Here is a 16,356-nt window from a genome sequence, read left to right as displayed (position 1 = left end):
TGTACTCTTTGACCAGCCCAGGGGGTCAATTAGACTGTAAAGGACAATTTCAAGTTAACACCACATACAAGAAGAACTCATACTCATTCCCAGTGTATGTTATTAGAGGAAAGTCTGTCAACAACTTAATCAGTAGATCCACTGCAGCTGAGATGGGCCTCGTGAAACGGATCGAGGAGGTCCATGGTGCCTTTGGAGAGCATGGCACGCTCAAGACGGAGCCTGTGAGGATACAGCTCAAGGACAACGCCACCCCGTACGCGGTGCAGACTGCGCGCAGGGTCCCAATACCGCTGACGTCCCAATACCGCTGACGTCCAAGGTCAGGGAGGAGCTGCGCCGCATGGAGGAGTACGGCATCATAGAGGAGGTAACCCAGCCAACCGATTGGTGCGCCCCCATGGTGCCCGTGCTCAAAAAGAACGGAAAGGTTCGTATATGTGTGGATCTTAAGAAACTAAATGAACAGGTAAAGAGAGAGAGATTCATCTTACCTACACCAGAGGAGATTACAGCGGAGCTGTGTGGGGCAACGGTGTTCTCCAGCCTTGATGCAGCCTCTGGGTTCTTCCAGATTCCTCTGCACAGTGAGAGTAGCCTACTCACCACATTCATTACGCCATTTGGCAGGTACTGTTTCCGGCGCTTACCGTTCGGGATAACGAGCGCCCCAGAAATTTTCCAAAGGAAAATGTCGGAGACACTTCAAGGCCTACAGGGCGTCTCAGTTTACATGGATGACATTGTTGTGTATGGAAAGGACATGGAAGAGCACGACCTCCATCTCCAGAAGGTCCTGGAGAGAGTCAAGTCTGCTGGGCTCAAGCTCAATAAGGAAAAGTGTAAGCTCAGACAAGAGCAGCTCAACTTCCTGGGCCAGGTGGTCGATGCCACAGGCGTGCGAGCAATCCGGGAGCTTGCTGCATCAGAGAACGTCCACGAGCTCAAACGTATCCTGGGCATGGTGAACTATCTCGGTAAATATGTGCCGAACCTGTCCACAGTGGGCCAGCCACTGTACGAGCTGCTCCGGTCCAAGACAGCTTGGACCTGGGGTCCAGCACAACACACAGCTTTTGAGAAGCTAAAAGAGCTACTGATGACATCGCCAGTGTTAGTGTTTTATGACGTCAACAGACCCACCGCTGTCTCAGCTGATGCAAGCAGCTATGGGCTCGGTGGCGTGCTGTTGCAGCTCCATGGACAAAACTGGAAACCAGTCGCATACTGCTCAAGGAGGCTGACCGACGCAGAGACCAGATACGCGCAGATTGAGAAAGAGTGCCTGGCGAGTGTCTGGGCCTGTGAACGGTTTGAAAAATACCTCTACGGCCTTGAGAGTTTTGAACAGACCACAAGCCCCTGGTCCCACTAATGAACAGTAAGGACTTAGACAACGTTCCATTAAGGTGCCAGAGACTTCTTATGCGGCTCATGCGCTTTAAGCCAGTGGCTGCGTATGCGCCGGGGAAGACCCTCGTTGTGGCAGACACACTGTCACGGAGCCCTCTGAGCCACGCGGAGGACGGGAGAGACACACACTCTGAGGTCGAGTGCTACATTGCAGCAGTCATGGACAGCGTGCCAGCTACCCCGCAAAAGATGGACAACATCCGAGCAGCTACTGCGGCTGATGAGAAGCTGCAGACAGTGATCAGGTACATCAGGTCCGGCTGGCCAGAACACGCATGCCAAGTACCAAGTAACATACGTGAGTACTTCTCTATGAGAGATGAACTTTCAGAGTATGGCGGGATGGTCGTGAGAGGAAGCCGCATCGTGATACCAGGGACGCTGAGGGCAGACATCCTTGAGAGAATCCACGACGGACATCAAGGGCTCTCAAAGTGTCGGGACAGGGCAAACGCCGCTGTCTGGTGGCCCGGCATTTCCTCACAACTGAAACACAAGGTGTTGTCATGTCAGTCCTTCTGTGAGTTGAGAAGAGCACAGCAGAAGGAGCCGTTGATCTCTACCCCGCTCCCCGACAGACCATGGCAGCGCGGTTCCAGGGTGCCATTCCGAAGGGCCGCCACTCCGAACGTTTACTTTAATTTGTCGGAATGGCGACCCTTAATTATTTATGGGAAAAGGGTGCCATTACGAACCTGAAAAAAAGGGTAACATTCCGAACCTGAAAAAATCTTGAATGGTTTACGGCACAGAGTGAAGAAGCAGAATTGCAGTGGTAGCGTAGTGGTCAGAGCATCTGCTTTTGACGCGGTGGATCAGGGTTCGACTCCCGGGGGAGATACATATTAACTGCGATTTTATTGGCCTCTACCTAACCTTTTTACTAAACTTAACCAACTCCTTTCTACATTGCCTAAACCTAACCAAAGCACAGAGCAAGGACATTTATTTTCAGCAGGAGTGCCGCGGCTGCATCAGACCATGGATGTAATGCATCAGACTCGCACCTGGGTGAAACTTTGGAGGCTGTCCCTGCGGCGCGTCGTGTCAAGCCGGGCAGGAAGTCAAACCACGAGAGAATCCGGTCAATTTTCAAAATAAAACACATTCGGAACGGCGGCCCCTCGGGAAGTTCGAAATGACGGACCTTCGGGAATTTTCGGACTGGCAGACCGTCGGAATGGCGGTCCTTCGGAATGGCGGTCGCCCCCCTGGCAGCGCATAGCTCTGGACCTATGTGAACATAATAAACAGAACTACTTAATCATCTCAGACTACTACTCGAGATACATCGAGATATTGCACATGAAAACAACAACAAGTGCTCATGTCTCTCTGGAATGCCATAGCGCCCGCTATGGCATTCCAGATGTGGTCGTCAGCGACAACGGGCCGCAGTTCACAAGCACAGAGTTTCAAGACCACGCCCGTGAGCTTGACTTTGAAGCCCACACAACGCACAAAGCAACGGTCACGCAGAGAGGGCGGTGCAGACCGCAAAGCGAATATTGAAACAGAACGACCCTCTCATCGCACTCATGTGCTACAGGTCAACACCATGCAGCACAACTGGAGTCAGCCCAGCTGAACTACTAATGGGCCGGAAGATTCGAACGACACTGCCTACCCTCCAGAGAAACCTGCAGCCCTCATGGCCCGACGGGCAGCGCATCAGGCAGAAGGACGAGGCAGAGAAGAAGAAGCAAGCCTTCTACTACAACCAACGCCATGGGGCCAGACCCCTACCCCCACTTCAGCCTGGTGGTAACGTCCTCACCAAGCTGGACCACCAGAAATCCTGGACAGCTCCTGCAGTTGTGACCGCTGAGAGTGTCACGCCACGCTCTTACATCATCCAGACGCAGCAGGGGGCAAGACTCAGGCGCAACCGGCGCCACCTGCAGGAGATGCCTGCTCCACAGCCGCCCGGAGGCAAAGCACCTGTCTTACCTGTTTGCACGGACATCAATCGACAGCAGGGGGACTCCAGTGTCAGCATGCATGCTGGTGCTGAAAATCTGTCACAGACCAGGTCTGGACGGATCTCTAAGCCAGTCATCAGACTGGACTTGTGAGTTAACATGTCCTCACACTCATGGCCTTTGGGGGGGAAGAAGGGAAAAGAGTTCCAGGTGTGGTAACCTTTAAACCACATAAAAGAGTTCCAGGTGGTAAAGCCACATAAAAAGAAAAAGAGTTCCATAGAATGTTGTAAACTGATGTGTTTTAATATCAAAAGAGTTCAGGAATGCAAACTGTTATCTTATAGTGAAAAGTAATTTGATAATCGTTTGATAATCTAAAGGTTTATTGAATATAAGTACTACAGAAGACAGACCAAGGGTTGAATGTCGTTTATTGATATTTAATGAAGAATGACATTGTTTACATTTCACAGGATGTTTAATGTGGTCCTGCTTATTGCTACAGAATAGCATTGTTCTTTACAGAATGTCTATCTGTTTACTTTATTGAGGAAAGTAGAACTAAAAAGGGGAGATGTCAGAGTATTAGAGTGTTTACGGTACTCTGCTTTACGGCTGTCGTAACGTAGCTGTTGATGTTTACTCTAGTGGGTGTTAGGGCAGTGGGAGGGGCTTTTACGTGAGTCTTCACCTGTATGCTGTGTACATGAACCCGAGAGCTCCTGGATAAAGTCAGAAGTAACAACTTACCTGTGTCTGGACATTCCGTGTTTTATTACATAAGAAACAACAACTAATAAACTAATAAAGAAACTCACATTTATTCAAACCCTGTGTAAGCAAGATGAGAGGTGTAGGCTACACTAATCACAACATAAACACCATGCGGGATGAAATCAGCGTAAAGGACGCTCTCTCTCTCTCTCTCTCTCTCTCTCTCTCTCTCTCTCTCTCTCTCTCTCTCTCTCTGTCCGTCTCTTTTTTTTTCTTTTTTTTCTGTGATAGAGATGCTGAGTATACTGTAGTAGGCTATATACTGACTATCTGATACCGAGGCTGTTGTGGTGGACTAAGAGAGATGAAGATTTGTGTTTTGTTTTTCAATACCGCTGCGTGATGCGGTCGCTTGCGCTAATGAATTAATAAGTAAATAAATAAATAAAGCGATCATCACAAGGGCAGAGTGGTATCTCAACACGGCAGCGACATGCAGTCATCCACCCTCAGTCCTGCTTGGGACATCCACAGCTGCTTTTCAGTGCCAGTTCGTCCCTGCTGTGTTAATTCAGGTGGAGTTTCCTTTACGCACCGACAGCCTTTGATCTCTGCTTTGATCTGACGTCAGATGTGACGGGACAATCTATATAGATATAAATTCACGTGTTGATTCCATTAGTTGCATTAAATAGTGGTTATTGTGGATATTTATTGCATTGAAATGTGCCTGGAACTGTGTAAATCTGCCTGTGAGGTCTTGGTGACGTGTGTGCACTGCAGGTCAGTCAGCCAAACTTGCACTGCACCTGCTGCGCTCCGCCCTGCGCTGAGAGTAGACCTGGTTGGAGGTGGCGAGCTTTCAGCGCAACCTCGGCGGGACATTTTCGCACAAAACTTCCACTGCACCAAGCTGAATCTGTGACGCCTCCCCCTGCTGCGCGGCCACGCCTATCTCAGCGCAGCGCGATCTGCCAATCTTCCAATCTGACTTTGCGCTAGGCTGCGCTGGTCGAAACTTGCATTAGACCGGCTGCGCTACCTTGCGCCACCTGCACTGCGCCACCAAACTAGGGCCCATGATGTTTATAATCTATCAAGGTTATTAAAATGCAAAGGAGGGGCGGTGTTTAGCTCAGTTGGTAGAGCACCCGCCCCATGTGTTGAGGCTATAGTCCTCGCTGCAGGCGGCCCCGGTTCGAGTCCCGCGTCGGACGGCCCTATCCTGCATGTCATTCCCCCCATCTCTGCCTCCCATTTCCTGTCACACTCTCAACTGTCCTATCGAATAAAGGCATGAAAAAGCCAAAAAATATACTTTAAAAAAAATAAAAAAAAAAAAAATGCAAAGGAAACTCTTACCTGCCTTAAAACAAGTGTTTTGGGTGACGGCTGTGATTGCCATCTGATTCACACACTGACAACAGTGCTGATATAAGCAACAGTTGCCTTCTTCCTCCCTGGTTAAAGCTCACAAAAACGGAAGTTGGCGTTTCCTGTCTGCACAATATTTGCATGAAGTTCTTGTATGAACCACAACTTTTAGTGACAGTTTCATTTTCTATGAAATGATCTTCTGTTTCAAAAACCAGCAACAACATGTTTAGATTTCCTTTATTGGCAAATGATTGATTGATTGATTGATTGATTGATTGATTGATTGATTGATTGATTGATTGATTGATTGATTGATTGATTGATTGATTGATTGATTGATACACAAGAATAATACAGTTATTCAGAATTTTATTCATGCATTTTTTACATAATGTTATAATCATTTGACTTTTCCAAAGCAACTTAATAGTTTTACAGGTATTCTTTGTTTCAGTCTGGACCAAAGTGATTAGGCCTGACAGACATTGCTAGCCCTAGAGCTACTGGCATTAATGGCTAATAATGGCTGGAATCAGTTAAATATCAACTTAATAGAAAAGTACTATGCAGTTTTAATATCATATTATAATTATATTATAAGGCCTCTACGTCTCCTCCTGAGCCAGGCAGTGTCCACATACGCCTAGTCTTCCTCCTCCTCATCATCAGTCAGCCACCTGCTATTGTTTCCCACATCCGTCCCATACTCCTGTGAATGAATAGGTGGTGGGTTTTCAGGATTATTCTGTCTGTTATCTGTGACTGTTGGCATGGTCATATCATCAGACAAAGAGGGCTGAGGAGATGCAGAGTTGGCGTCCATATCCATTGGAGCTATTGATCAAACATTTAGGACAAAACAAAAATATTTCTGTAGGCTACTGACTTTCCTGGCCAGAGGTTCAATGTAAATTATTTCATGTTTTTTTTATGCCTGTAAACTTACCATGTTTTATGATGCTCTCCATCTTCTTCCAGACTTGGACCTGAAGGTTTTCCAAGTGTTTGGGAACATCTATTAGTATCTCTGGAAGCCCCTGTGGATCTGGCAGTGCACCCTGCGCTCTAAGGGAAAAATCAAGACATCAAAACAGGGATAGCTAAATGACTTCCTCTGTGGATACGATAACAGCAGCAGAGAAGTCGTTGTTGGCTGTAGATTAAAATGAGTTACTGAAGCTAGTGGTACAGAGGCTGCCTGAATATATGGATATGATTGTCTCTCTATATGGACAAAATCTGGATAATTTACAGAAGGAGTGAGGGATTAATAATACGTACCTTTCCATTTTAGTCTTAAAGGTCTGTAAATAAAACAACAAATGCATGAGGAGGCTTCAGATCTCATTGTATAAATCAAACCCTTCCTGATTTTTAATCAATACCTGTATGGACGAGTTGTTAGCCTGTAAGTCTTCCACATCTTTCACAATGTCGGTTAGTGAGAATGTGACTCCGCTCATCTCTGTGATCTTTTCCATCATACAAATCTTCTCAGTCTCTTCATTTTTTAACGCCGTTAATCTAGCTTCTTCTTCTCTATCAAGAAAGTGGCGAAGCTCCTGAAAGTTCTTCTTGATCTTCTCCTCAGTGTCACGGCTCTGAATCTGTGAATCACAGTAAGAACAAGGGGTCATCCTATTGTCTACTGTATTATCTACTTCTTCATGTTTAGAACTGCACAGCTGCTGACAAACCTTAATCTGTTCAATTGATGATTCACAGAACCGCTTGATTTTTTCAAAATCTTTCTTCTTCTCTTTGAGTGAAGTCTGGGGGGAAAAAACTCCCTTGAATTTCATGAAGAAACAGATCCTCCAATATTGACTCAAAGGTTGCACAAACTGTACCACAATGTCGAATTAATAAAAGCAGAATTAAAGTGATTTAGCACTGACTGGTACAATTTGCCACAATACTAAACAAAGTTTACAGTAAATGAATTTCCCTTTGAGGATTAATAAAGTAATTTGTATTTGTATTTGTATTTGTATTCGTATTCGTATTCGTATTCGTATTCGTATTCGTATTCATATTTAAAGTGACCTCACCTGATATGAGTCATTTCTGTGTCCTCCTGATGGATCGACCTGATCTCTGGCTATGTAAGCTTCAATTAAACTCTTTAGGACAAAATTAATTGGAGGATTGCGAACACGGTGGACCTGCTGGCAGAGTGGGCATTTCCGAGAGATTTTACCCTGCCAGGATCGGTGTATACAGGCCTTACAGAAGCTGTGGCCGCACGGCAGCACCACAGGATCAGTGAAAATACACTGACAAATTGGACACGAATTGTCGTCAGTGGATGCTGAATCTAGATCTCTCTTTGTCTCTCTCACAGTAGAGGTTGGTAGCTGTTTCACAGGTGGGTCTATGGCTGTAAATCAAACAAACATGCTATTGAATTATAATTCTTTTTTAAAGTTAAGAATAGCAGAGTGTGACACTCAGTTACAAGTTACAACAAAATAACACAAGGACAGCACAACTGAATGGAGAAAAATTATTCTTGAATAAAGTTAAATTGTGGACGGACAAGCACTGTGCACTGCTCATAGGTTAACATACAGGAAGGAAACAGCCGACTATAACACTTTACCTTGTGTCAACTGTGATACAAGGTCATTACGGTTCATTCTCATGAAAATGTCCAGTGTTGTCTCCACAGCACCCTCTTCCCCATAAACCTGCACCAGTACAGTATGTCCACTGTTTCCACTCTGGTAGCTCCCTGCAGCTGGGACTTCGGGATGGGTCGACATCCTTCTCTCTCATTTTGGACCGAGAACCACTGAAATTTCTTCAGCTCAGGATCAGTCAACTCATCCAGGTGATCTTTCAGTACTTTTTCCTTTCGCACAGATGTTGTCATTCTTGACTCTCTGCAAGTGAACAATAATTTGATCAGCAATTAACTGTCTGTGAAATATATATATATAAAAAAAGTAGCATCATCTATATGAATAAATAAATAAATAAAATCTCTCTATATTTATATAGGCTAGATATATGGTTTTCATCGTCAAAATGTACCATTAGCCTATATGGAATTATTATAATTTTGATGTGGACTTCATGTGAGTATAATTTAAAAGCACCAGTGCAGTAAAAGCTGCATCCAGTATTAATATAACACTACAAAAGTCAATTTTAACACTAACTCAGTGAGCATGGTCCTTATCTACAGAGAGTAAAATTTAAACTGAACATAGAGTTGAACTTTCAGAGTCAATTCAACTTTGGAAAAGTTCATATTTCACACTACTACACTGAGAATAGTTAATCAAGTTACACTTTGCAGAAATAACATCCACAGTGTCATTTATCTTTTACAGGGGTAGTTTAGTGTTAATCAGAAATAACATTTTCACAGGTTACTCCAAAAAGTGTTGGTTTCTGACTCCTGTCACACAATTTACTTGTGTAGTCCCAGTAAATGTTTAAAATCTTCTCTTCAGAATAACTTTTGACCATAATCTCTTGTTTATGACACACAACTACACAAATATAGGCCACATGTCAACGTTATCTACGGCTCCATGGATTGCTTTCTCACCGGCTTCTTATAAACAAATGCACACGGCCAGGAGGAGGGTAAAGTTACCAGACTTGCGTAGTTTCTCTTTAATAGCCTACCAATTTAGGCTAATGAACATTAACCTTCAAGGTTTAGTTTGGCTCTGACTTGAGTGCTTACAAGTTTTATAGCAATCATAATTTCTACAATAAAGCAAATTGGATTATAGTTACCTTATAAATTCTCCCAGAAACAGAAACAGAGACATCCAAATTAGCCTACCTATTAGTCTTAGTTATGTCTGCAGCCCAGTGTTATCCATCTGCCTCTGTAGCTACGAGTGAGTCAAACTTCTCCTTAGGTTGTATAGCTTGAAAATACGTGTAAGTATGATGGGCCACTGCTCCATGCAAGTGAATCTGCTGTGCTGCACCCTACCTGGCTCATTTGCATATCAGTTAACCGGCAGACAAAGACATAAAACGAGGCTGTGTTCCTCCACCTGTCTCTCACTTCCTGGGCATGGCCGTTTGCGCCCTAGCAGGGTCTGCAGCTTGTTGTTTTAGCTCTCCTTAGAGTCTGATAATGTGCAGTTATTGGACTTTAACAAATAGACCTTTAATTTATTTACTTTGTAAGGTTTTGTTGTGTTTCTTACCCCCTCACTACTGCTGAGCCTCAGCTACAAGCAAGATCCATTAGACTTTTAACCTAATGGTATTAACTCACTTTGATCAATGAAATAAAAACTTGGACTGTCTTTGTGTAACGCTGCACGATGTCTCCTGCCATTCCTTTGTGTAACTTTTGTGCCTTATAATTCCTGTTTACGTTAGGCTATATTGACATTTAAAAGGTCCTTGGGTGAAAACCCCCGGATGATGTTGTTGGTTTTGATTTTCAGATAAGTGAAATTTAAGTTGATTTTCTTTTTAACCTGTCCACATCAACTTGTGTGGCATCTTCATCTGCCTTTTTCCATTTTCTGAAGGGGCTATCCTCCATATGGATAACATCAGAGTGCAGAAAGACGGTCCCAGCGATCTCAGGCAATTAATCAGTTTCACAATATGGACTGGTAGGGAAAACACTAACCTATTCCCTGGATATCTCGGTTTAGTTCAGGCGAGAGACAAATATCATTTGTCATCTTTCATAACACACACACAGTCACACACACACAATGCACACCACACTAGTGCATTTTACCACAATTCAAGAATTAATCCAGGCTTGGGACACTGATCTCTGTCTTTCTGTTCATTATTGGTCTGTCTTCAACATGATGCTATCTACGAAAACAACAAACTAAGATGAGATGCACCTTGTTACAGTGCAGTTAGTTACCATGTTGCTGCTACAGTCCTTGCTGCAGACAGCCCCGGTTCGAATCCCGCATCGAGCGGCCCTTTCCTGCATGTCATTCCCCCTCTCTCTGCCTCCACATTTCCTGTCTCTCTCTCTACTGTGCTGTCCATTAGCCTAAAGGCAAAACAGCCCCCCTAATATATAAAGAAACTTTACCTTCCTTCTTACTGGTTAATAGCTACTCTACATGTTTGTATGTGTTTTTCCGTAGTGCTCGCTTAGCTACAGTAATTTTTTTTTATGTTGTTTTAGGAAAAAGGTTTTGAGAGATGTTTTTACAGTGCACTGTCATGAAACTTAAAATGAAATGTCTTAAAATGACATTCTTGTATGAACCACCACTTTTAATGACTGTTTAATTTTCTATGAAATGATCGTCTGTTTCAAAAAACCAGTAGCAACATATTTAGATGTCCTTTATTGGCAAATGATACATAGATTTTTGTCATTACTCAAGAATAGAACAGTTATTCAGCATTTCAGTCATTCATCTTTCCTTTTACATAACTAAACATTGTCATCATTTGACTTTTTTCAAGCAACTTCTAGTACAAGGGAGCGTATCTCTTTTTTAACAAATAATGTTCAGTGCTTAGATGTGCTTCTGTGTGCAGTGGTAAAATGCGTTAACTAGTAATATACCAGCATTTCATATAAATAATAGCTAATAATAACATCAATTTATATAGCGCCTTTCAAACCCACGGTCGCTTTACAATGAATAATAATAATAATAATAATTAAAAAAATCAATTTTAATTAATTAATTTTTTTTTTTTTTTATTCAAACAATTACAAACACTAAAAATATGTATAAAACACAACACCTGGAAGATATTTTAAGATTGTCTATTGATATCCACACTAACAATGACAAAGCTAACTGTTGCTGATGTGCTTGCGTTTATATTTACTATTTGAGCATTGAGCATTCACCACAAATTACAGCTCTAGTAATAATCTCTAATAGGTATTCCTTGTATTATATTTCAGTCTGGACCAAAGTGATTGAGCAAAGACTGACAGACATTGCCTAGAGCAACTAGTAGTTACAATGGCTAAAATGATTCTAATATGAACTTAACATCTCTACGTCCGTTCCCGTGCCAGGCAGTGCCCACATATCTTCCTCCTCCTCATCATCTCTACACCCCTGTGAGTGAATGGGTGGTGGGTTTTCAGGATTCTTCTGCCTGGTATCTGTGACTGTTGCCATGGTCACATCATCAGACACAAAGGGCTGAGGAGATGCAGAGTTGGCGTCCATATCCACTGGAGCTATTGATCAAACATCAGGACAAAACAAACATATTTCTGTAGGCTACTGATTTTCGTGGCCAGAGGTTAAAGGTTAATTGTTTCATGGCTTTTTATGCCTGTGAACTTACCATGTTTTCTGATGCTCTCCATCTTCCTCAAGACTGGGACCTGAAGGTTTTCCACATATTTGGGAACATCTATTTCTACTTTTGGAAGCTGTTGTGGACCTGGCAGTGCACCCTGCACTCTGGAAAACAAAATTGAGATATTAAAACGTAGCTAGCTAGCTAACTAGCTTCATGCATAAGAAAAGTTGTTGTTGGCTGTAGATTACAATTAGTTACTGAAGCTAGTGACACTGAGGTTAGCCAGGACATGATTGTCTCTCTATCCGCCTTTTTCAGAACTTCACAAACAGAAGCCAGTTATGCTTTTCTGGTGGAATTGTATATTTACGTTTCCATGGTTTCGGTAGCTGTCATAGTTGCGGCAAACGCATGGATCTATTAACGCTACACAAATGGACTTAGGGCCGGATTTACTTAAGGTTTGCGTGTATTAAAACGTGTGCAACTGCAAACGTGATTGCATGCGCAAACACCTGTGGAACCTGATCTACTAACTGGACGCACCGAGGATTGCGTCTCTCAAACGGGCAAAATAGCACGTGCAATCCATTTAGCGTGTTTGCCTTGATGAATATGTAAATATGGGCGTTTCAGCCAGAACGTGCAGAATACTGGGAGGAGTAGATGCAAATCGATTTATTTAGCGCGCGCAATGTGATTTACCAAACCAGGAAGAGATTGCGGTGGCTGTTTTTGCGTCTTTATTTACCACGTCTGAAAACCATGTACTAACTGATACAACTTTGCCAAAACTTATGCGTTTATTGGTTTGATACCTGTCAGAGCCCCGTGATCTTACATCTCTGCATTTCCTCACGTCTGGGTAATTCTGTAACAGTTTTTCAGCTGCGTTAAAAGTCTTTTACGCGCCGTTACGCACGTCTGTCCTGCAGTGCACTCCGTTCCTCTCCTCTCCAGTACCTGGCTGCTCAGCTCCGTCTCTCAGTCCCGGTCCCGGACTGAGAGACGTCACCGCTGCCTTCACCCGTCTTTGATCCCTCTGGTCAGTGGTCAGAGCGTTAGATCCGTGTGTCCCACCTGAGCTCTCTATTAATCCACTGGATCATGGGCGGCAGCCGCGGCACACACATATTATAGGTGTGTGATTGTCGCTGCAGCTGCTGACTGTTCGTCACTATATGACGAGTTGGGCCCTGTAGCGATTTGTGTTTATTAATCTAAACAGAGAGAGATGAACACACATGCTGTCATTGTATGCATCGGATCAAATGTCATTCTGTCCCTTCATCCATCCAGCTCTCTGTCCACTCTCTCCATGGCGGAAACGATTACCACGCGCAAAACCCTCATTTACATATTGTGGTTTGCACGTGTTTTCATTTAGCGGGTTACTCTTAGTAGATCACCTGTTTTGCGTGCGCTAACCAAACACGCAATATTTTAGCGGGTGCAAACAATTTAGTGCCCGTTATCTGGGACCTTAGTAAATCTGGCCCTTAGAGTATGGGCCAGTTACGCAGCGCGATCCCAGTGAGAGAAGCTCATTCAACAGTGCAACGTGTGCATCAGCTGTGAGGATGGCGCCGCTTAACAGTGTTGCCAACTCCAAAGTAAGGCAACGGTGCGGATCTCTGGCCGCAGCGGAGACAGCTCCGTGACACTACTGTGTGACCATGGTCTTATAGTTGATCCACGTGTGACTGACCGCCGTTGAGTGATTTGGGACGGCAGTGATAACGTGCTTTCAGGTCCAAGTCTCTAAACCAGAAACCTTTGTAACAACACCGGAAAAAGTCACTAGATTTGTCGCTAGTCACTTTTGACAAAAAAACTCGCCAAGAGGGTTTGGAAAGTCGCCAGGTGTAGCGAGAAAGTCGCTAAGTTGGCAACACTGCCGCTTAAACAGGAAAGATACAGCAGAGCTGCTCTGGCAGCGTGTATTCATTTGTTTTGTCTAAGCAGCATCGTACTTGTGATAACTTCAAGTCATAAGGATGGGCTTGATTCAAAGTTTCAGTTTATCTGAGAGTTTTTATTTTCATGTCTAACTCGCGTCTCTACAGTAGCTACTTCACTTCCCGTAACTGTTACTATGTTGCTTGACAATGTTGCTAAGTTATGTTGCCCTAGTAACCACCTTCAGAATTCCCACAGAGACTCCCCTTAAGCTGCGTTCACACCGGACCTTTTGTTGTTCTCGCTGGCGACAAGTTTACATGTTAAGTCAATGCAAACGAGCGATTGAGCGTTAAATCGCTCAGGCGAAAAATCGCTGGGGCTCTGAGTGACAGCGACGGAGCGACGCTCGAGATGAGAAATCCCAACTCTCTGGCCGTAAGTCACTCATCGCTCAGCGCTGACCGGCTGCTGTAATCTATGTGTAACTATGACAACTACTGAAATCATGGAAATGTAATACAACTCTGCTGGTCCGGCAGAGCAAAGCTGGCTTGACGTACTGCACTTGTGGGACTTCCACAACAGGTAAACAGCGGCAGCAGGAACAATGTCAGCCATGCTAAACCAATACAAATGGGAAGAAAAGAGCGACTGGAATCACATACATACACATCATATTCACATTACAACAAGTTTAGACTGCAATAAGAAATACAGCACACGAAAGATGAATGTTGTGAAGAACTGTTGTCAAGGATTGTCCAAATGTTTAGCAACAAGAAGATGTGAAGTCATTTATCTTTAATATCAGGAGCTTATAAAAACACTTACTTTGCCACTTGGGCGGTTTTCACAGCAGGCAGCAGCATCCGAAGCGCCTCCTCAGACCTGGCGTAGTTGCTCAGCTCGAACACGCTCAGTTCCTCCTCTGAAGTCAGTAACACAAGGGAGTGGTCGTTCAGCTCATTCAGGCAGTGGATGAGATTGAGGCATCGGTCTGGGGACAGAGTTGACCTGATCCTCTCCTCCTTGATGTGTTTAATGATCTCCGTTCTTGTCCTTTGGTTCGATCTGTTGTTGGTCATCAGATGCTTCGCCTTCAACAGTTTCTGATTGGACTCCAGAGACAGGCCGAGGAGGAAGCGCAAAAATATGTCCAACTCTCCGTTTGGACACCGCAAAGCTTTTTTCACTGCTTTTTTGTAGAGGATGACCTCTGAGGACAGGAAGCGCCTTGATATGGACCACTTCTTGACCAAGACGTTGATGTTGTCGTTGTGGAACATGAGGGAGACGTACAACGCCGCAAAGAACTCCTGAACGCTCAGATGGATGAAGCAGAACATCTTCATGGAGCCATCCTCGCACACTGTGGGCTCTTCGTTGAAGATTTGCGTGTAGATTCCCGAGAACATTGAAGCTTGCGTGACGTCTATACCGTATAGTTTGTGGTCGCTCTCGCAGAAGATCCGTTGGCCTTTTTTGAGCTCTTTGAACGCCAGTTTACCCAGCGAGATGAGATTATCTCTCACCGTCGCGTATGCAACGTTTGACTCTCTTCTTCCGGTCAATCTCTTCTCCATGGTCTCCATGTACAGAAACAAGAAGAGTATGTACATTTCGGTGAGGGTCTTTGGCGTGTCTTCACAGTCCATCGTTGCCAACTTCTTCTCAAGAATGCTCGCCGCCATCCAGCAGAAGATCGGTATGTGGCACATGATGTGAAGACTCCTGCAGGATTTCACATGCGCGATTACCCTGTTTGCCAAACGCGTGTCACCGATTTTCCTCCTGAAGTACTCTTCTTTTTGCAGGTTGTTGAACCCTCTGACCTCAGTCACAAGATCGATGCAGTCCGCAGGGATCTGACCGGAAGCATCTGGACGGGATGTTATCCAAACAAGACTCAGAGGAAGCAGTCGCCCTCTGATGAGGTTGGTCAGAAGAACAGCAATTTCGGTTGGCTGAGTCACATCAGACATTATTTCACTGTTGTGGAAGTCCAAATTCAGACGGCTCTCGTCCAGTCCGTCCAGGATGAAGAGCATTTTTGACTGACCGTTCATTAAGATTCCTGTGTCTTTTGTCTCAGGGAATAAGACACTGAGAAGCTCCACAAGACTCCACATTTTCTTTTTCATCAGATTCAGCTCTCGGAAAGAGAGGGGGAATACGAATTCCAGGTCAGTGTTTGCTCTCTCCTCAGCCCAGTCCAAGGTGAACTTATTGGTAGATACTGTTTTTCCAATGCCAGCTACTCCCCATGTGATCACGGTCCTTATCTGGCATTCTTGCTCAGGTGGAGAAACAAAGAGCTGATTGCAGTGGATTGATTGCTCCTGGGCCACTTGCTTCTTGGAAACAGCATTTCCTCCCTCGGTGACATAGAGCTCTGTGTAGATTTTATTGAGAGAGATTTTGTTGGTTTTGTTGGTTTTGTTGGTTTTGTCGTGCAAATGGCTGAACCTTTTCTTCAGAGTCACTTTCAGTCTCTGTTGACAGTGTGGGACTTTCTTGTCTGAAGGAGAAAAAAAACATTGGGAGGTTATTTAGGTTTTCAAGTTTATCAAGATGTTCTGGCGATATGTTGGACACTACATGTGAGAAGGTAATGGGCTTTAAGAACGGCTCACTTTGAGGCTGCAGAACCTCATTGTTGTTTTCACTGTCAAGGTTTAGAGCTTCTTTTAATGAACCTGCAAAAAAAGAAAAGAGGTAAGCATCGCCCAAACCAGACTCTCCGGTACTCACACATTTGATATAGTACCTACCTTGTTCTTGGTCTGCATAG

The 16,356-nt window shown here is 44.2% G+C and overlaps 1 protein-coding gene and 1 pseudogene across 1 annotated transcript; both read right to left on the bottom strand.

The window, feature by feature from the left end:
• Window positions 1–6,072: 6,072 nt before the first annotated feature.
• Window positions 6,073–8,304, bottom strand: LOC146967162 (E3 ubiquitin-protein ligase TRIM35-like; annotated as a pseudogene).
• Window positions 8,305–14,392: 6,088 nt separating this feature from the next.
• LOC146967161 (NLR family CARD domain-containing protein 3-like) lies at window positions 14,393–16,354 on the bottom strand. The gene is made up of 3 exons (XM_085762186.1): window positions 16,333–16,354; window positions 16,199–16,261; window positions 14,393–16,083 (listed from the first exon to the last, which is right to left on the bottom strand). The coding sequence occupies exons 1-3, from the start codon at window positions 16,352–16,354 to the stop codon at window positions 14,393–14,395; spliced, it is 1,776 nt and encodes a 591-aa protein (XP_085618312.1).
• Window positions 16,355–16,356: the final 2 nt, after the last annotated feature.

This window comes from Trachurus japonicus, chromosome 19 (genome assembly GCF_045865225.1).
Source record: "Trachurus japonicus isolate A0001 chromosome 19, Traja_1.0".
Lineage (NCBI taxonomy): Eukaryota > Metazoa > Chordata > Actinopteri > Carangiformes > Carangidae > Trachurus > Trachurus japonicus.
The sequence above is the reverse complement of the archived record's forward strand: the minus strand, read 5'-3'. Positions and strand labels throughout refer to the sequence as shown.

Coding starts and splice junctions, on each gene's coding strand:
- LOC146967161 (XM_085762186.1), bottom strand. CDS start 16,354: ATGCAGACCAAGAACAAGGTAG. Junction 16,262..16,332: donor GCAGACCAAGAACAAGGTAG/GTACTATATCAA, acceptor CTTTTTTTGCAG/GTTCATTAAAAGAAGCTCTA. Junction 16,084..16,198: donor TGAGGTTCTGCAGCCTCAAA/GTGAGCCGTTCT, acceptor TTTCTCCTTCAG/ACAAGAAAGTCCCACACTGT.